The sequence below is a fragment of the Sphaerodactylus townsendi genome, linkage group LG02 (assembly GCF_021028975.2).
Source record: "Sphaerodactylus townsendi isolate TG3544 linkage group LG02, MPM_Stown_v2.3, whole genome shotgun sequence".
NCBI lineage: Eukaryota > Metazoa > Chordata > Lepidosauria > Squamata > Sphaerodactylidae > Sphaerodactylus > Sphaerodactylus townsendi.
Window position 1 is genome coordinate 91,146,879 of NC_059426.1, and position 22,184 is coordinate 91,169,062.

The 22,184-nt window shown below is 41.1% G+C and overlaps 1 protein-coding gene across 7 annotated transcripts in view; it reads left to right on the plus strand.

Annotated features, from left to right (window-relative positions):
- MICAL2 (microtubule associated monooxygenase, calponin and LIM domain containing 2) overlaps positions 1–22,184 on the plus strand; it is a 102,822-nt gene that overhangs the window by 16,404 nt on the left and 64,234 nt on the right. For all 7 annotated transcript variants that reach the window (XM_048485051.1, XM_048485053.1, XM_048485055.1 and 4 more), the window contains exon 2: positions 7,689–8,049. In XM_048485051.1, coding sequence (XP_048341008.1) covers positions 7,750–8,049 — 300 coding nt within the window. In that variant the 5' untranslated portion in view covers positions 7,689–7,749. The remainder of the gene's footprint in view (positions 1–7,688; positions 8,050–22,184) is intronic.

Sequence of the window (22,184 nt, forward strand, 5' to 3'; positions counted from 1 at the left end):
TTTTCCAACCTCCAGGTGGGGCTTGGAGATTTCCCAGTATTACACCCAATGCAGGGTGGAGTTGTAGACTGTCCTGTGTGAAGCTGGTATCTTGATGCAATAATGTTAACCATCCAAGTGTCCATTTGGGCATGATGTTCATTCCATTATGTTTGCTTGGCATACTGCACTTACATAGCCATTAATTATCTGACACATCTTGTCCAGTTGCATACTCATTGGTTGCACTAATCTACTCTATTTCCAAGGGGAGAAAATGTTGACACACTCAACTTCCTTGATAGCTTGTCAAAACAGCTCTTACAAAAAAAAGAGGCTTAGCCATTATGCAGGTTGTAATTAGACAGTGACCTGGTTTAGATAGCAACCTTGTCTCTGAGGCATTCTCATTTGCTAGTTCATTAGGTCCAGCCTTTTAACCTGCCATAACTCGTGTTTGGCATGCAGCAGTGAAGGCTGTGTCAGCATAGACAAAGGTGAACAGCATTAGGACATTCTGTAGGAGTTGTTCTGAAGCTTCACATGATGTTTACAGGATTTATTCTCCTCATTTATCTGAGAGTTATCCTGCTCTGTATTCTAAATGGTGGTAAGTTTACTGTGCTGCATAGAAACATGGTGGAAAGAATGAGAAAAGAGTTTTGTGTTCCTTCTATCTGCCCGGGAATGTCAAATTCCTGTTTTACAGATTCACAAAAACTTGTCTAAAACCTGCTATTTTGTGTATGTTCATGTGAACCAGGTTTCAATTTATCAACAGTTTTTAAAATTGGGTTGGGTATCCATCTGGGTATCCATCATGGACTTGCTGGTTTATCAGAGTTTGCTGCTGACAGATGTGTTGCACAACCAGCTGTTACTTAGTTTAGGTTTTATTTGTGCATAGTATTAACACAGTTTGGACAAACCTGGAAGCATCAAGTAAATCTGGTTCAGAAAAGAGTTAAAGCATGTTAAGGCCTTGAAGTCAGCAGCTGATGTGAAGGGGGTCCTTTAGTACCCTTTTCTTCTTGACAGCTGCACTGGTTGCCCAACTGCTAAAGGCATAGAATCTGTCAAGAAAATAGCAGCTCTAAATCATCATACAAAATTAACTAAGGATGGAAAAAGTGATGACAACTCACTTCGAGCCACACATTCTGTCCTGGTGTTCCAGTCCCCCACACGTCCCCCCCCCCCGCAAAGAACAAGTAGCGCCTGATGGGGCAGAAACGCCAAAGCGCTCTCCTTCCTGGCTTGGCACTATCCCTCACAGTAACATGCCAACCCTCCTCCCCCCCAGCCTAAAACCAAGCCAGGCCTGGCAGGGCAGTGGTGGCAAGCCACCCTTCCACCCAGCCTGGCACGAACCCTCCCAGTCCCTTGCCAACCCCTTCCCCGCCCCAGACACCCAAACTGGGTCCAGCAGGGCAGTAGTGGGAAACCACCCTCCAGCCTGGCCCAGCACCAGCCTCCCCATTCCCTCCCTCCAAACATCAAGCTGGACCCAGCAGGGCAGCAGGGGCAAGTTGCCCTTCCACCTGGCCTGGCACCAGCCTCCCCATTCCCCCTCATTGTTGGGTTTTTTCTTTGCAAAGTGATATACTTAGCAGAATTAGGAGAACAAGAAGCTGAGATGCATGAGTTGCAAAATCCAACTAAGGAAGTTTATATGTAAATAGGAAAGAAAATTTTGAAAAAAATGCTAATTAGCCATATTACATTAACACGACATTTTTCTTCATCCGTTCCTTGGCAGGAACAGAACAGAAAAGGGGAACATGGATTTATTTTTAACCACTTAGGACATGTGACCTGTTGCATATAAGCAATGGAGATTTAACTTACAAATAGCTCATCAACAGCTCAACCCATCACAATGTGACATCAGCAAGTAGTTTACATAAAAACAATATTTATCTCCTTTAGGACTGTGGTGACATACACTTGTAATACACTTGACAACACTCATCCCTCCCCAAAACACAAAGCCAGGTCCAGCAGAGCAGCAAGGGCAAGCTGCTTTCCTGCTTGGCTTCTCCATTCCCTCTTTCCTCACCCCAAACATCAAGCCAAGCCCAGTGGGTCAGTGGGAAAAAGTCGCCTTCCCACCTGGCCTTGAGCCAGCCTCTCCATTCCCCCTCCCACTTCTCCCCACCTGAAACACCAAGCCGGACCCAGCAGGGCAGTGGCAGAAAGTCATCAGCCTCCCCTTTCCCACCCCAAACATCAAGCTGAGCTCAATGAGGCAGTGGGGGCAAAGTCACCCTCCTGCCTGACCCCGCATCTTCCTCCCCATTCCTCCTCCCACATCCCACATCCCCTGCCCCAAACACCATGCTGGGCCTGACAGTGTAGCGGGGCAAAGTTCATTCATTCATTCATTCATTCATTCATTCATTCATTCATTCATTCATTCATTCATTCATTCATTCGACTTAATAAACCGTTCTCCCCCGGAGGGCTTAGAGCGGTGTACAGATCAGAAAATAACAAAAAACAAATAAAAAATAAAAAATATAGGCTAACCCAGAGGAAGTCATGATAATTAGAACTCTGCTTTTATTAGAGGTGGGGAAGATGCACAGAGCTTCGGAGTGCTCTCTCACTTCCCCGGCCTTGCTTCTGTCCAGCTCCTGCCTTCACCTCCCCTGGTCCACCAAAGCCAGCTGCTGCCCTGGACCCCGAGTTGCCCTCCTGCCTGGCCTGCCACCAGTATCCCCATTCCCCCTCCAGCCCTCCCCCACACCAACACCAAGGCGGGGCAGTGGGGGCATCTGGCTTGGCACCAGCCTCTCCATTTCCCTGTTCGCCTTCCCACCTTCACAGAACAGCCTACAATGCTTCTTCTCAGGAATCAGGAAACATTAAATCTTCTGTGGTGATCTTGTGTGTCCTGGGACCAACATTTCTTTGAGATTGCCTCTCTTTATATCTCTTGTCCAATTTATATTGCTTTTGTAATGTTAGGAATTCATAAAGAACAACTTGGCTGGTGGACAAACAGCAAAGCAGTATAGCAAAATACAACTGAAACTTCAAATACTTTCTGATAGGTAGCCTATCTCAAAGAAGAATAGAATTTAAGTGGTGGAAAAAACCTCTGCCTAAAGGAAGAAGGTAGCAAGATGTGCAGTTGTAATCTGAGAGTCAATAATAACAGTAGGTGAATGCAAATCACTAATTTAAAAAAATGAAATGTAGTTAAGAAGCCAGCACGGATGCAGGTTTTTCAGTTTTCAGTTGAATTACCTTCCTGCTCACTGACTCAGATTCTGACATCTTTCCTCTTCCCATGTAGATGTTTACCTTGAAAGACAGTCTTTTTCAAATACAGTACCGACTTGCGGATCTTGTTCTTTGGGTATATTTTGTTCAGCAATCTGTACTCTATTCTCCTTAATAGTTGAGAGACCCAAAACAGCTAAGAGTGGTGTCTTCCTAACAGGGCTGGAATGTTGTGGCTTCTATGTTGATGGTGCAGCTGCAGATAAAGCCCAGTAGCAATAGGCTTCTGTTTGGCAATTTTCCCCACAGTTTCCCTGTCCCAAGCCCTCAGAAGTGGTCACCTCCTCCTTTGAGCCACCAGGACTTTTGCAATTTAAAAAATCAGCACTCAAATATTATTATATTACTATTCCATTGTAACAAGAAGTGTAACAGATTCTCTTAATTCTTAGCTTTCATTAAAAAAATTCTCTAGTCCATTTATGAAGACACACCGATTTCCTTACATCTTTCCAAGGGAAGAATCCAGAGACTTAATTTTTAATAAAAGCTGAGACTTCATAGATGCTACTATACCATTGGTGCAGTGTTATGGCAATATTCTAGTGTTGATTTTTTAGAAATAAAAAAGCCCTATGCCATGGGGACAGAGTCTGGGGAGCCAGAAAATCCAGATTTCCCCACCCACATGACAGCCATGAAGGCTTTATTGCAGTCTTTCCCAAAGCTCTGGAGCAAAGCAGGTTTGAGAAAGATCAGGGAACATTTGGGTACTGTTCTCCCCCCCCCCCCCACCCTGAGGTTCATAAATATACCACAATGCTGTGGGGGAACAGGAAAAAAACACTTCTGCAGGGAAGAAATTGACAACTGCATTAGTTTGCACTTCAATTGCGTTGTGCTCAGAGTATATCTGGATTGACTCTTTCTAGATTCATGTCAAATGAGAACTAATATTGGTGCACCTTCAAGAGAAGCTTTTTTAGCTATTATATGGCTTGGGGTGAATCCTAAGCGGAAGTCTTGTAACCGAGCTTTACCATCTCTCTCATTTCACAGTAGCTCACTGTGTTTGCCGATATCTTTGTTTTGCAGGTTGGTTGTTACTAATTCAAAGATTTTTAGAGTGAAATATGGAATAAGTTGAGCTGAATAGTCCAGGATAGCCCAATGTGGTCAGGTCTTGGAAGCTAAGTAAGATTGGCCCTGGTTAGTGTTTGAATGGGAGAGCACTAGAAAGAAGAAGAGTTGGTCTTCTTTTCTCCACCAAAAGGAGTCTCATATCGGCTTGCAATCACCTTTCCTCCCCTCCCCCATCAGCAGTCACCTTGTGAGGTAGGTGGGGCTGACAGAATTCTGAGAAAACTGTGACTTCCCCAAGGCTTCATGTGGGAAGTGGAGAATCGAACTTGGTTCTCCAGATTAGAATCTACTGCTCTTAATCACTACACCACACTGGCACTACATAGAGGCAGGCAGTAGCAAACTACTTATGAACATATCTTGCCTTGAAAACCTTATAAATAAATGATGTAAGTAAATGAACAAATTCTGCTCTACATCACAGGAATCATTAGGAGAGTTTACCCACTGCCTTCTTAATTTTCCAGAAGTCTACTACATTGTCAGGCTTTGTTACCCATAATAAAATGCTACGGAATGGAATGGCCCAGTGAGGAACCCTCCACCAATGGGGGAGCACAACTCACAAAGTGAGTCCTGCTTCTCCATTGGTGGTGGACATTCCATCCCTTTCCCAGAGGGGGCCACAGAAGCCCTCCTGCCTCTTCCCAACAACCAGCCTGGCCCGTTCTGACTCATCTAAGGATTTGCCAAGCTTTGGCACAAGCTGTTCCCACCCTCCCTGCTGAACCTTGTCAACACGCTACACTCGGCCCACAGATCAGCTACTATGAGGGCCACACAAGTTTTCTTGCCTTCCCCCCACCCCAACAAACACCCTGGCCTGCAGATAATCTGATCCGCAGGCTGCACAAGCCCTCCCATCTCCCCCACCCCTACAAACAGCTTGGCCCATGGATCAGATGATCTGTGGGCCACACAACCTCTCCCATCTCCCCCAACCATCCCAATTCTACTCTTCTCCCACTCAAGCCTCATCTTCTAACCTTCCCCACCCCCTTGCCACTCTCCCCCATCTCAATACTCACCTTCCAATCCTCTCCCCACCCAAGCCACATCTTCCAACCCCCTCCCCTAGCCACACCTTCCAACCCTCTCTCCATCCCAGCCACATCTTCCAACCCTCCCCCACCCCAGCCACAACATCCAATCCTCCCCCACCCCATCCTCACCCCTAACCGCACCTTCCAACCCTCTTCCACCCAAGCCTCACATTTCAACCCTCCCCCCACCCAAGCCTCACATTTCAACCCTACCCCTACCCCAAGTCTCACCTTGCCCTTTCCCCCAGCAAAGCCACTCCTCATCCTGTACTCACCTTACCACTCACCCCAAGCCACACCTCTCCAACCTCTCCCATTTCCAAGCTACAGACCCAGAATCAGGTAAGAGGCATGGGAGTTTAGTCAAGGGCCCACTACACCCCCAGCAAAGCCCATTGCAGGGGGAGACACTTCCTCTTCCACCCTTTGCTAAGGCCCATTGCATCTCCCTCACAATGGGCTTTTCTGCTTGTCTTAAAATAAGTTTGCAGTGTTGGGCCTACCATTTTAACAGAATGGGTGGTGAAATATCTCTCATGTGTAGGCATTCGGAAGTAAAATATCAATTCCTTAAACACATACAGAGATTTGCATCTGGCTTAGGTTCTACCTATGTTTGTTCTGATGTTTTAAAGTGACTTCAATAAAAATTATCCTACAGAAATGTGCATGTCCCAGGAGACACTTAAAATCTGTTTTAAATAGGTGGTGCTTGAGACAAATTTTATGGTAATATCCTCAAAGTACCATTATATGAAACCTTTTTTTGTCTGTGTGCCAGAAAAGTCTCTTCTGTGTTACTGTCAACCTGATTTATAGTAGCATGTCATCTGTAAACTTGATGTTAAATGACAGACTTTGTGAAACATAAGTCGTTGACCTTTGATACACTAAAGAAAATACATAAGCTGTGAGTAAATGCCTGTCTGGTATGACTCAAACTGTACTTTGCCCTTGTTTGAACAGTATTCTAAGTTATTAAACTGAGTTCAAGTGCTGAGCTTTCATACAGCACTAATTGGATTGGAGAAAAACAAAGCAGTGATATGATTGTAATTACTGCTTTGTTGATATGTGATTTTAAAGTTTGTATTTTTATGATGTTTCTTGATGGCATCTTAGCTTCTTTGTATATTAGATGATTTTTAGGTTTCTGATATATCAGTGTGTGGGAAGGAGAGACAATCATCAGGAACGGAAAATTTACTTTCTTACTTGAATGTGTTTTCCCTTTAATATGAAACCTCTAAGGCCATCTTATATATTTAACAAAAATTATTGGGAAAAATAATGGCACAACTTCATATCAGCCACAATTTAAATCCTAGCTAGCGGTGGGTGATGCAAGGATCTAATGCTGGTATGGTCATTTGCAAGTTTTAAAGGACATGGCACAGTGTGGCTAGATGTCACAATCACCCCCCCCCATTCATAAGCCCCCATGAAAGCCTACCCACATACTGTGTGTAGGTGGGAGACCTGTCACCAGAGGTGTACCGACCTTGGAACATGGGGATACCCATGTCCCCGGGCGCATGCCTTTCTGTCACGTGGGGCGCACCATAGGCAGGCTGCGCACCCCCCCCCCTCCCGGCCTCCCTGCAGGCCAGCCGGCTTCTGCAGGAGCCGGCCTCCAGGGATGTGTGGGCGGAGCTCAGTATGCTCTTCTCCCAAAGGTGACGAGTATTGAATGTCACTAGGAGTTGGGGTGATGGGAGGGCTTGTAGGGTTAATGGGTGTGTGCTGCTGGGTCCTGGACCTCAGCAGCTGCCCCACCTTGGAGGATACTGATACTGGCCATATTTACTGGGAAATTTGGCATATATTTTGTGGAATCTGTTTGGGCGACTGATATAATATTGACAGTCCTAATCTGAATGATTTTTATTCCTTTCTTTTGGTTCAAGTAGAGATCTACAAGATGACAAATAAAATGTTAAAATATCAATAATGTGGTTCATCTACATATTCAAATCCACATTTTTGATAAGAAGAGTAAAACAGTATTAGGACTGGGAAGGGTTTACACTCCTCATAATAGTCTTGCAACATTAGCTGTATTATGGAGAACCAAACTGATACTCCAGCCCCCATGATCTTGTTTAACTTCAGTTGGTTCAGTGGGTCTTGTGTAATGTACTTCTGAGGACTTCAGCTGTATTGCATCCAGTATTCATGTGTTTTCACCCTTGCTATGTGATTTGCATTCAACTGGCTTCTTAATATATCGTCAATAAGCTTTTGAATTTTATTGTCCTGCCATGGTACTAACTTGACTTATTTGGTTTCTTCCAGATGCAACATGTTTGAGAAAACTTGATGATAGTATCTTTCAAATGAAACACCATCTAAGAGTATGCCTTTAGAATATTCCGCTCTTTATTCTTGGAAGATGGGAGAAAAAGATGATGACAAATGTAGTCAAGCTGGCCATTTATTTGAAAACTTTGTGCAAGCCTCAACCTGCAAAGGTACCATTCAGGCTTTTAATATCCTCATTCGTCAACTTGAGCTGGATCCTTTGGACAACAGGAGCTTTTATACAAAACTTAAATCAAAAGTGACTAGTTGGAAGGCCAAAGCTTTATGGAACAAAATAGATAAAAGAGCAAATCATAAGGAATATAAGCGTGGAAAATCTTGTATAGGCACTAAGGTAAGGCAAAAGGATTCTGATGCATTACTTTGAAATTTAGATCCTTGTTTCTTTTCTTTCCTAAAATAACAACCTGTATGAGTTGTCTTCTTGTATGACTAATAGGTGCATTCATTGATAAGGAAGTAAATGCAGCATTCATTGAACTTAGCTACTTGAACAAATATATCTAGTGACTAAAGAATTAGCTGCTATACACTGCTAACATACTACATATAGTGTAATGAGTTGTCAACCTGTTCTTTGAGAGATAGCATGGAGTAGTGCTTAAGACTCTAAACTGGAGAACTAGACTTGTTTCCCTGCTTCCTCAAATGAGTAGCATGCTCTAATTTTGAGAACCAACTTTGATTCCCCACTCCTTTACATGAAGCCTTCTGGATGACCTTGGGCCAGCCACGTTCTCTCAGAGTTCTCTCAGCCCCACCTACCTCACAAGGTGCTTGTTTTTTTTGGGGGGGGGAAGGGAAGGCAATGTTAAGCCACTTTGAGAGTGCCTATGGTAGAGCAAAAGGGGCATAAAAACCAAATGTTCTTCTTAGTTATCGTACTTTTCTCCTGGTTTTTTCCCCAATGGGGACCGAAAGAAACTTATTTTTTTTAAAAAAGACTTCCAAACCAGTTTTATATAAAACAATTAAAAAAAATAACAGGACATCCTTGGCTGACATCTATTAGAATTCCATGGTCAAGGCCACAAACTTTAATCAAGGGGTCCTCAGTCTTTTTGAGTATGCAGTCACCTTTAGAATTCTGACACAGGGTTGTTAGCACAACCACAAAATGGCTACCAAAGGAGATTATGCAGAACTCTTATCCTAAGATTTCCTAATTTAAAGAAGAAGCTCTGCTCAACAGGATTCCCTATAAAATCAGCATTTTGTTTAAAGCTATTTTCTGGCATACACACAGCTTGACCTTATTCATACAGTGAATATCTTTGTGCTGTGGTGGAAGCTGCTGCCAAAACAGTTTTTTTTTTTAAAAAAAACTGCATGGCTAGTCAGAAATCCTACTAAACAAAAGTGTTGGTTGGCCCTGCCCACTTTCTCAAAACACTTGGGCAACAGGAAATGTTTCATTGGATACTTGGTGTCCATGGGGACCATATTGGGGACACCTGGCGTAATATGTAAACTCTTAGCTTTTGACTCCTATCTACATTATAAATGCTTACAGCAGGAGAGGGGAGAAAAACTTGCTGTGCTTGGATGTTTCCAGTGGGCAGCCATTCTCACGTAATTCCCTTTCCTGCTGAAAGGACCCCTGGTTTATTAATTCTTCATTTTCTCTCTCCCCCCCCCACACACCCCTTGTGAATGCTTATCAGAAATCCACTTAGCACTTCCTAGTATTTATTCAAACAGTAATCCATATATATTTAATAATGAATGTTGCGTGACTCACTCTTCCATGATCAGAAACTTATTTGTATTTTTGTATGGACTCAGGTATTTTAATGTTTACAGTATGGAGAAAGCTGTAACCATTTGATTTTGAAATGTTAAATTTCATACAATGTGTCAATGTGCCTATTATTCCTCATCACCCTTTTTGTAAAGTTTATCAACATTTTATTTAGAATCATTAAAATGAAATCAAAGGCAGGAAAGGAATGAGTGTAAACAAATATTTTTGATTTGTCAGAAGCCCAAGCAGCTGTGCAGTTCCCATGGTCAGACTGAACAGGAAATGATTGGTGCCTAAAACAAAACTGGTAGAAGGGGAAAAGATGGTTTTTGTTTCTCATGCGAGCATAGTATTAACGATGTTAGGACAGTTTAAAACATACATATCCTAAGCTTGAACCATACATAGACTTGAAAAATAACATTTCTTAGGCTTTAAAAAAGATATTTTCTCCTCCAAGCAATGCCTCTAAGCAATGCCCTTTTGTAATTAGGAGAATGTAGTTATTACATTGTATACCTCAGAAATTCTTGACAGTGTATGTAGGGTTGATCCATTCCCTCCCATCTCTTTATCAATAAAAACCAAGGTTTATAGACAGGGTTTATGATGTATTTTATTTATTATCACTTTTGAATATCTCAAAGTTGGTTTTACTACTGTAGGTGTAAGCAATTTTTCTGTGAGAAAATACTTAGTCTGGACAATGCAAATGAAAACATTGACTCTGGACTGCAGCCTTACTGTGGCTATCTCTGGCACATTCCTTATGACTTGTTGTCTGCTGTAAAAATATAATTATGGCATATGGGTGATAGGAAACACATCTAGACAAGAACAGTCTCTACTTTGAGGTCATGCTGGTACTAGGAGGTAAAACACAAGAGATTGTTATCTGACATCCTAGTATGTGTATAGTACACAGCCAGTGCAGGAAAGGTGCTGTGCTCAAAAGGAAGAAAACTTGTGCTTTTGACAGGGAAGGATTTCAAGCTCCTGAGGATTTCAAGCTCCAGAATGCTTGTACTTTGGGGGGCAATTGGAAGAGGCACCTTTAAATAATGTGAGGACCAGTGACTGTGGGGCACACATTCAAATCCTTGAGCAGCCATGAAGTCAGATTATTTTCTTTTATTCTTAGTCAGGTTTTATATTCATTTAACCTCTCTGCTGTCCTTATTTACTTTTCCTGCCTTTTATTGTGAAGTAAAATATGGTTTACAGTCATCTTTGAAAGATTAAAACTGGATAAGATGACAACTTTAGTGCATTAAATCTAACTGAGGTTAATATGTACTTTGGTGCAGAAAATGGTTAGCCGCTGAAAATAAGACAGAATCTGTTGTGAAGCTGAAGACTGACTTATTAAATAACAAGTATGAAAATAAAATATATAAAACTACAAAGAAGGATAGTTAAGAGAAAAGTAATTCTATGCCTGTAATCTTTATATATTAGTTTATAGAGTTCAATTTCCTAAACCCATCACTAGACACCAAACTTGCTAACTTACTACCTTTTTAGGATTTCTTTTTAGATGTTTGTCAGAAGGCTGGAGATGATTCAAGTCTTATAATGTGATGAGTTTCTAAAATAACTTCTAAAATGTTTGGTGTGGTTTTAATGGTGCTTATGCTACTCTGATAATATGGTATTGTCTTTGTGGAGAGATAATAGAGACTGCTCAGGTTTTGTCTTAAATTATTTTGTGAATGGGAAGTCTGAGCAAAAACTATGAGATGGATTTATTTATTTTTCTTTATTTTATCAGACTTATACCCCACCCATCCCTGGCCACAACTGGGCTTTGGGAGACTTACAGTCCATAAAACGATACATAGAAAACATTAAAATAGAATTAAAACCAAATCAAATTCTCATCAATGACCCGAGAGACAAGATACAATCAGAAAGGAGAGGCAGGCAATAGACATATATAGCAAAATGTGCTTGCTGAAATTCAGATCAATGGTCCACTTAATAATTGATGATACATGGTAGTCCAACATATGAGCCTGAGCCTTCGGGGAGGGCGGTATACAAATATAATAAATAAATAAATAAATAAATAAATAAATAAATAAATAAATAAATAAATAAATAAATAAATAAATAAATAAATAAATAAATAAATAAATAACCAGAAGACAGACTGAACAACAAGACTTTATCCTCAAAAAAGCTCGCAATGGCCTCACAGCTAATACCTAATTCCCTATTTTTAGATCCCACTGGTAGGGATATCAATGTTGGAATTACTCTAAATAATTGCACTGGGCATGAGCTAGCTGATGCAAAAGAGGAGGCAAGGAAAAGTTTTCTTTGTCTTCTTAGTTGCCATCTCAAAGGATTTCATGAACATTCTTTAAATGTTCTTGCAGCTTTGTCATGCGTTCACTGCCACACTCGCTGAAGCTGCCTTAGCCCCCATTTCATCAGCTGTAGTTCTTCAGTATACCAAGGTGCTAGGCTGGTATGGGAATGAAGGGGGCTTTGGGGTACAATGGATTCAATGGTTTCAGAGAGCCAGGTGTTTCAGTCCTTCACCAGCTCACCAAGGGAAGTGCCAGTAGGCTTTGGATCCCGAAGGAATTTTAAAAACCAAGTGGATCCATAAATCTCCATGGGTGAGCATAAATAAGCCTGTTGCCTAAACTGGGTGCGGTGGCACAGTGACACTCACTTGGGCCTTCAGGGTTACGGCCACATCCATGCCCATCCCAAAGATCAAATCCAATGTGTGACCTTCTTGGTGTGTGGGTTCCATCTATTTATATAAAAAGCTAACAGTGTTTTTGTTAGTGGTAGTATAACTCAGTAACTGCTGGGCCAATTCCTCTGAAAATTCCCAGCCACTATAGTCAGCCAGGTGAGAGGGTTTTTAGGTGTTCACATACCTGAAATTTCACACCTGGCCCAGGTAAAACGCCTTTTTTCTGGCACTCCATGGTGAAGGACATGCAGCTGCCTGTGTGTAACTGTCACCCTTAGAATGTTCGTGCAGCTTAGAATGTTCACTCAGATGGCCAGATATGAGCAGTGAAAACAGTACATAGGCAGTAACTTGAGTGGAATTGAAACACATACACACACATACACACGAGGGAGAGGGAGAGGGAGGGGTGACATGCAAGGGAAGAGGGGGAGGGAGAGGAAAGGGACGGAGGCATGCAAGGGAAGAGAAATGAGAGAGGGGAGAGAGTGAGGGGTGGCATGCAAGGGAGGGGAGGCAAGGGGTCCAGCATCTTGATATGACCCACCCACCCTAGCGGAGGGGAAGGGAAGGGAAGGAGGGGGAGGGGTGGCATGCAAGGGAAGAGAAGTGAGGGAGGGAAGAGAGTGAGGGGCGACATGCAAGGGATGGGAGGGAGGGGCCAGGCACCCTAGATTCCCTGAATACTGCGGTTACAGTTAAGAAAACCAGGCACGCATTACTCAGGAGTAAGCTCAGTACAGCAGTACAGCAACCATGACATATTTTGAATGGCTGCATCGTGCCCCTCAGAAGCGACACCCATTGCCACCAACCAAACTTACTCCCAGGTAAAGGATCATGACTAGATGTGTTTGATGGGTGCCTTTCCATTCCCCCCCCCCAAGGAATGCAGGCGCACACATCACTGACATCGCACAGTATCAGGCTGCATGTTTGCATGAGCATGTACTGCTGGCCTCTGCAATTGATTTGCTGCTACTGTTCCTTTCCCATTTCACCACAATAAGCCTCAGCAATGCGTGGCCAGGCCCCGCTAGTACTAATTAGGAAGAGTCCCAGTGTTGCCATAGATAACACCACTTGTATGGATGTTGAAGTCTCCCAGGACAAGGAGCCTGGGATACCTCAAGGCACACTCTGACACAGCCTCTAGCAGTTTCGGCAGACTATCTGCCTGTGTTTTAGGTGGCTGGTACATCAGCAGAATCGCCACACTCTCCATGGATTTCCACACTCCATGTACGTAATTAATGCTGGCTATCACTGGGGCAGGGATTGCCCTGAAGGAAAAAGCCTCCCAGATAAGTTTCTCCACCTTTCCTTTGGCCCTTTGTCCGAATCTGGTGGAGGACTGAGAAGCATGGTGGGGTGAGCTTTTCCAGGGTGACAGTCACCCTCCCTAACCCAGGTCTTGGTCATGCATGCCAGGTCCACTTCTTGCACCACAAGAAAATCCTGTAATGTAGCAGTTTTATTATTTATGGACTTGATGTTACTCAACACCAGTGTCAGAGAGGGATATAATCTCCTGACCCTACCAAATTCATGTCTCTGGATGGAACAAAGGCCAGGAAGGGGGGGCATATCTACATTTCACGCTCATCTCAACCTATGTTCCCCCATTGCTATACTTTCCCCACCTGATAATCATTGGAATCCCCAGCCCTCTACTGGCCTCCCTAGGATAGACGTATGCTGCTAAAGTGGCATTCAATGTATTACCCTCTTATATTTCTAATCTTACAATACATGAAATACAAGTGCAACAATGCTTATAATATTACTATTCCAAGTGGACTTCCTTAAAAGGGGAGCTACACTTTTGGCTTAAAGGATTTTTTTAGCGTGCTTAAAACAGTTCACTCTCAGTTTAAATTGCATTCAAAACAGTCCACTCTCAACTTTTCAGTAAAACCAACGATATCCTGCTTTTCATATATTTGTATCAAAAACTATAGTCATAGGATATTATCCTGACATTTGCAAAGTATATTCTTCAAGAGTATGATGTTATTCTGGATGCATTGGCCGAAACCTACTGATCCCCTTCAGGAGTCCATTTAAGCATTCAGCCTTTAAGGTTGCAATGAGAAGTATTCAGTAAGGTTAAAAAAGTGCAAGCAAAAGTTCAGCAAGCAGAAGTTAGTCGTAACGTAAAGCTTTTCGACATGCCTCAGTGCTCCCGCCTCTCTCATCAATAAAAGCAATATAATAAACCAGTTCTATAAATATACATTCTCATAAAACTGTATGTATAAATAATTTTTAAAACAATTTTTAATAAACACGCAGCCATAAAATACTTTTACTCCAAAGGGTCCGTGGTATGTTAAATATATAAAGTGTACATTCATTTTCATTCTATTTTATAATAAATAATTAAATATTAATGGATACCATGCACGACATCGCATTATCCTGCTATCATTTCCTAAAAGCTGTTGTTCTCTTTAATGGATGTCATTCAAGCATGGTATGTGGTTCCATATATCTATTTCCTATGTGATTTGCTGCAGCTGCTTTTCTATCTTAGTGTTTTAAAGGGACCATTACATCCAGCTAGCACTTCATCAAAGTCCATTATAGGTAACAAGAAAAATCTAATTTTTCTATTTAGACCCTGTTTGATATGATTTTGTAGAACAGCGGGTTAATCATTTGAAATTTCTTGTTGGAGGAGAGCACTCTCTTTATATCTATATTGCTCTCAGATCGTTGACGATGGTACAAAACTACAAATTGGAAATCCTGGGCTGCATGTTGCTTCGTTAAATAAAATGCTCAACTAGGTTCTGCCTTTTTTGTTCTTGAGTTATGTGCCTGCGTGTTCTTGCATTTCGTGAGCCTACCAAGAGACGACGTCAAGCCAAGTCAGGACGATATACACTAAGGGCAAATAATCATGTGGCATCACATTCCTTTGTTCCACATGTTGAGAAATGATTTATTTCCATGTTCTGTTTGTCAAGGATCCTTAATTCTTTAGTGTTTAAATGATTGTGATCGATGGTTTGGCAGCAAAATCCCACATCGATGGTAAGTCCTTTAATTCTAGATCTAGTGTACTCGTCTATTTTTAATATCTGCTCTTATTGAAGGTTGTCTTAAGCTAGTTGCATGTCAAGTAAACCCAATTAAGGGGCTGCACGACCATCCTGGAATTTGGACGGGACAAAAGCAGCCAATGCTTTTCCACTATGTCTTTTATACCAGTGGTCTCTTTAAAATCAGTTTAATGCCCATGTTATTCTAGACTGTGTATTCCCATTGGTATTGGAGCAATTGTTGGCGTGGGGCTCATCCTATTATTTCAGGCTCTACTAGAACAGATTTTGGATAACCCTTCGAAGAGCATTTCTTTGCATTATTATTTTTTTTACTTCTTCCGCTAAATGTAGTTTCACCTGGTAGAGTCTCTGTTTGCTCCCCGACTAATTGACTATATGGTAAGTTATTTTTAGGTGTATTGGAGAGAAAGGGCATATTGGCATCTTATTTTTCATTCAATGGACTTAAGAAATGGAGTTAAAGGTGATTTGTTGACTATCATCTATAGTTACACCAAGTGTCCAAAAAAGCTAATTATCCGAGAATTTTGTTCCCCTGTAGAATTGAAGGATGTAAAGTCATTTAGCCAGTGTAGTTCCCCACATCACAATTGGGTCAGGCTGCATTTGACATGATGAATAGCAAGTTAAAAGTATATATCTGAGTAATATGAATTTTAGAAAAAATGGATTTGATTACTTGCATGATATAGTGGTTCTCAAATTGGACATGAACAAATTTAAGACTGGTTCACTTGGACCTAGGGGGTGACCCCATGCTCAGGCAGTCCCTGTTCTTAATTGAGATATAATAAATTGTCTTTGAATCTGAAATATGTGTATTCAAATATTATTTCAAATAAGGAGATCAAAAAATGTGTGGGGGGTTGTTTGAATTCTCTAGTGTCTAATTTGTTTAGAAGTATCAATCTAGCTTCTTCATTAGGTACATTAGTGTACAATATTACAAAATATGCCTTCCTATATTAAGGACACTACACACTTAATTAACAAACTGGAGGGCAGAAAATATCCAAAAGGGTCTACTCTAGTGACTATAGATGTGGTATCATTGTACACTAATGTACCTAATGAAGAAGCTAGATTGATACTTCTAAACAAATTAGACACTAGAGAATTCAAACAACCCCCCACACATTTTTTGATCTCCTTATTTGATATAATGTTGAATAGTCACTACATATTTCAGATTCAAAGAGACAATTATTATATTCAAAATCCGCCTGAGCAGCTGGGGTCACCCCTAGGTCCCAAGTGTCGCAAATTTGTTCATGTCCAATTTTGAGAACCAATATATCATGCAAGAATCAAATCCAGCATTTTTCTTCAAAATTCTATATTACTGCAGATATATAGATGACTTGCTATTCATCATCATGCAGCCCAATTGGATGATGTGGGTAGGAACTATTACACTGGCAAAATCGACTTACATCCTTCTAAATTTAAGTTCACAGGGGAACAAAATTCTCGGACTATTAGCTTTTTTGGACACTTGGATAACTATAGATGATAGTCAACAAATCACCTTTTGCTCCATTTCCCTCATAGAAGTCCATTAGAAAGAAATAAGATACTTAAATACTCTTCTTGTCATCCAATACACCTTAAAAATAATAACTTACCATATAGTCAATTAGTCAGGGCAAAGCGGAACTCTACCAGGTGAAACTACTTAATTTTAGGGAAGAAACAAAAAAAAAATAATGCAAAAAATACTCTTCAAGGGCTATATCCAAAAATCTGTTCTAAGGCGAGGAGGCCCTTTAATAGGATCAAAGGAGCCCCACGCCAACAACTGCTCCAGAATACAAAAGTAAGAATACACAGTCTAGAATAACATGGGCATTAAACTATGATTTTAAAGCCACTTTCAGTATAAAAGACATAGTGGAAAAAACATTGGCACATACTGTCCGAACTTCCAGGATGGTCATTGTCACCCCTTTTAATAGTGGAGTTTTAGACATGCAACTAGCTTTAAGACACAACAACTAATAAGAGCAGTGATAGCTAAAAAATAGACAGTACACTAGATCTAGAATTAAAGGACATTCCATAGATTTGTGGACACTGCACCATGTGTCCACAATCATTTAAACACTAAAGAAATTAAGGATCCACGCACAAACAGAACATGGAAATAAAATCATTTCTCAACATGTGGAACAAAGGAATGTGTCTACAATGATTATTTGACCCCTTGTGACTTAGGTAATGCATTCGGAATGACAACATCGATGTCTTGAGAGTTAGAATGCAAGAACACTTGAAGTAATATAAGAACAAAAAAAGAAGACTTTAACCACCCTAGTTGAGCATTTTATTTTGAAGCAACATACGGCTCCAGGATTTTAATTTGTAGTTTTGTACCATCACTTCAGCGATCTGAGAGCAATGATATAGATATAAAGAGGAGATTAACTCCTCCAACAAGAAACTAAATGGTCTTTATACCATTACTAAAAAATCATATCAAATATGAGTCTGGAAATAGACGAATTAGATTTTTCTTGATTACCTATAATGGACTTTGATGAAGTAAAGCTGGATGTATGGTCCCTTTAAAACACTAAGATAGAAAGAAGCAGCTGCAGCAAATCACAATAGGATGAATAGACATATGGAACCACATCACCATAGCTTCAAATGACATCCATTAAGAGAACAACAGCTTTTAGAATGATAAGGATAATGGCTGGAAATGTAAGTGCATGCGTATTTATTAATATTTAATTATTTATTATAAAATAAGAATGAGAATGAATGTACACATATATATTTAACATACCAATCACCGTTTAGGCTAAATATTTATTAAACATCGCATGTTATTAAAATTGTTTAAAAAATTGACACATACAGTTTTATGAGAATGTATATATATTTATAGAATTTTAATTTATGCTATATTGCTTATTGAAGACGGAGCACTGGAAGAAGGCATCGAAAAGCTTTAGTTACGCCACTAGCTTCTGCTTGTTGAACTTTTTTGTTTGCTGAATACTTCTCCGCATGTGCAACAAGGGGCTCCTTTAAATGGACTCCTGGAAGGGGGATCAGTGAGATTTCAGCCACGCATTATCCAGAATAAATAACATCATACTCTTGAAGAATATACTTTGCAAAATGTCAGGATAATATCCTATGACTACTAGTTTTTGATACAAATATATGAAAAGCAGGATTAATACGTTGGACTGTATTTTGAATGTGTGCACTAAACTGTGAGAGTGAAACTGTTTTAAGCATCGTGCCAAAAAATCCTTTACAGCTCCTTTTAAGGAAGTCCATAATTTTGGAATAGTAATATTATAGCGTTGTTGCACTTGTATTTCATGTATTGATAAGATTCTACAAGAAATATAAAGAGGGTAATACATTGAATGCCACTTTGCTTGGCAGCATACCGCAGTGTCTTGTATTATATTTTCCAGTCCGTTTTTTGACACGTTCTTTGAGACGCACGTTTCCATTCATAAATCTCCCTAGGATAGACCCTATGTTCCATTCCCTTATGGTTGGTACCTGTAGAGGAACCAGTTGGTGGGAAGGACTTAAATTTGGTAAAATGGCATATGGGAAAGAGTTAAATTCCCAACGCTCTGCACCTTGGCCTGATTCATCAAGCCTCTGAAGAGATTTTAAGACGGAAAAAGTTTTAAGATGTTTTGGTGTTTTGCTGCTTAAAGTTTCAACTGGTGTGGTTATTGTACTATTTATTATTGATTTTTTATGCTCCATGGCGCCATGCTGCCCTTGGAGCCTCGATTGGGAAGCGACAGTGATATAACCCAAAAATAAATACATAAATAAAAGGATATTTGATCACTCCTAGTTTGTTTTTATTCTCATGGTTTTTATAAGATTTGTCTCTTTTGAGTGATTCATATCCTGGACACTGGGAACTGGCAATAATTTTGTGTCTCCCACACTGTGTGTGAGTAACTTCCATGTGGTGAAAACATTCTCTGTTATAAAAATATACAAAGTGGTAAATGATGTGTGAAACTTATTGATAACTGCTGTGTGCAGTGCTTAAGTCTGTGCTGATCTCATAACACTTTTTTGTCAAGTATTGCTGTCCCATTTGTGGCATTGAGTGAACAGAAGAGTTGCCCTAGAGAAAAATAATTACATTGTTTTATATTATTTCATCGTAGTTAATGCTAATATATTAATGTATTCATATAATTGGTATAATATTTAAAAAGTGTTGAGCCAAAATCTTTAAAACAATGAGCAGGGGTCTGTGTGTTGTGGTTTGGGTTGGCATTTAATGACCATGTTTTTGTATTCTTTTCTGGATGTTTGAGTATGAGAGCAAAGAACCTCTTAATGAAGAAGTGCTAGTCTGTCTTGAACTGGGTTATTATATTTTGCTTAGATTAGGGGCATGCTGAGGAACAAGAGCTTTTTCTGTGCTATCACCAATACTTGCAGATTTAGTGTTTTAATTGAATGCCTCACCAAGACAAAATGAACAACAGTAGGGTAATATTTTTATTTGGACCAGCTAAAGTATGCCAAGTAGTGAGTAAGCTTCGATCCCCAATGTGGTGCCTGTGGGGGCCATGGGCCCAACTAAGTGTGTTTAGAAAGTGACTGGAGCCAGGTTGGGTTCCAATTGGCCTTTGGACATTTGATTGACTGTACAGATTTTTAGAGCTCATAGGTCTTCACTTCTTAAATATGATGAAATAAAAGTAAACCACAGCAGCGATATTGTGACTGGCTTGACCTTCTCTGGCAGCCATTTTGTGGCTGTGCCCACTGCACTGAATCAGAATTCCAAAGGAGTCTGCAGATTCCAACAGTTTGGTGACTCCCAAAGTGAGCATTCACATTCACTGGGGCTCTTTCAGTGACTGGACATTCTTTCATTATATATTTTTCTCATAAACGAATCAGTATGGATATGTATTTTTTCATCAAGGTAGATGAAAGGCACTTAACAGTCAATGTTTAATGGCATCTAGAAGTGGTGCTGTTGCTGACTTCTATTATTTGATACCAGGGGATTATCATTATTTGTCTCTGCATTACAGGTGACACTATTTCTGAGAGAGTGATTAGGACAAAGCTGTGGCTTTACTGTCTCTGCACTTCCTGCGAAATTGGCTTCAGATAGCATTGAATAGTAGGCTTTGTAATATCAACTCAGCTTGTCTAAAACAACACTGAGTATTAGGATGATGAAGGTGGTGTAGCTGTTCTGGGAATAAAACTGATACTAGCTGGCTGTTTTTCTTGAAAGCTGATGACACTATACTAGACCTATATTATTGCCTTTTCCATTTGGTTTTTAAGCCTTTTGATGTTAGTGTCTATCTGAGAATTTCTGTTGGTATGCCAAAAGGGGCGCCCGCATCCCCCATTGTTTCCAATGGGAGATAATAGGAGATGGGGGCTGCACTTTTGAGGGTCCATAACTTTGGACCTCCTGAACCAAACTTCACCAAACCTGGGGGGTATCATCAGGAGAGTCTCCTAAAAATAATTCTGAAATGTTGGTGCTGTTGAAGCTTAACAATTGCACCCTTGACAGCAGGCACCCTCCAAATTTCCCCAGATTCTCCTTTTAAATCCACCCCCTTTGGCATGAACTTAAAGGGATAATGTGAGGTCCCCAGTTAATCATTGAAAGTGATGTTGTTTGGGGATGGATTCCACTGGAGGTGTTTTGTGAGAGATGATGTTGATATGTGTTTGGTAAACGTTTTGCTGGGGGTGATTTGTGAGAGATTTACATGCTTAATACCCACTTGCACTGGCTTGGAGCTGTTTCTCAGGCTAATAACCTACCTCATATAGGGTTGGTGTGAGGACAAAATTAGGAAAAGAGAATTAGTGGGGAGAGAGCCACAGAGGCGTAACTAGACCAGAGTGGGTCCAGTGCACACTCTGCTTTTGCTCGCGGATGCCTCTTTAATCTCCTCACTGCACCATCGCTCCCTCTTCCACTCCACTTACATTTAGGAAAGGAGCAGGCTGGAGAAGAAGGCCGGAAGCCAGCCTAGGCAGCAGCGCCCAGCCTGTGAAAGGAACTACATTTCCCAGGAGCCCCGGAATGGAGCTCCCACCAGGCCCAGGGCTGTGCAGGCAGGCTTCCGGCCTGCTCCATTACTAAAAGTGCAGTGGCGCGAAAATGCGCCCTTAAGGGGGGAGGGCTGCCGCAGCGTAATGACCACAGACGGGGAGGATGCAAGGGCTGGGGACCTGCAGGGGAGGGGGGATTTTTCTGCCCCCACGCGACACAAGAAATGCGTGGTGTGCCTATGTATCGCAGTCCCCCCCCCCCCTTCCCCTGGTAAAGCTTCAAGCACTGGAGAGCCATATGTTTTGGCTGGGGGTGTGAGGTGTTTTGTGAGCTGTAGTGCAAAAAAATCATTGTTTGGTTGTGGAGGGGAGGTGGTCACCAGTATTGGGGCCAGCCAAACTCAGGTGTTGTCCCCGGGCTCCAGTTTGCCTAGATACGCCTCTGATAGGAGGTAATTGGATAACCTTATCTGGAGTCAAAGAATGTTGCCAGTACTGTTGCCAGTACTGGAAGTGTCAGACTTCTCTGATTAAAACCTGTCTGATCTGCACCTGAAATGCTATTTTTCACAAAACTTTCTTGTTTCTACATACTTGTCTGATGTAAGAGTTTCAGTGTTTGCTTCCAAATAGATTTTAAATATCACTGTGAACAAACCAATTGCAATGCAGATTTGTTTCTGTATTAGAAATAATAAAAAAGTATTGAGGTATTAGGGCATTCATCTGAACTCATAAGTTGTTACCCTGTGGTGCTGGGACTTTCAGGTGGATCACAGTCCCATCTGTTGGCTTATGAGTCCTAGGTATCATTTTTATTGGTTTTTGGAAGGACTTGTACTTTTATTTTTAATGCAAAGAGTGCCGTCATCCTTCTTCTTTGCATTCATACTGAGAGGAGC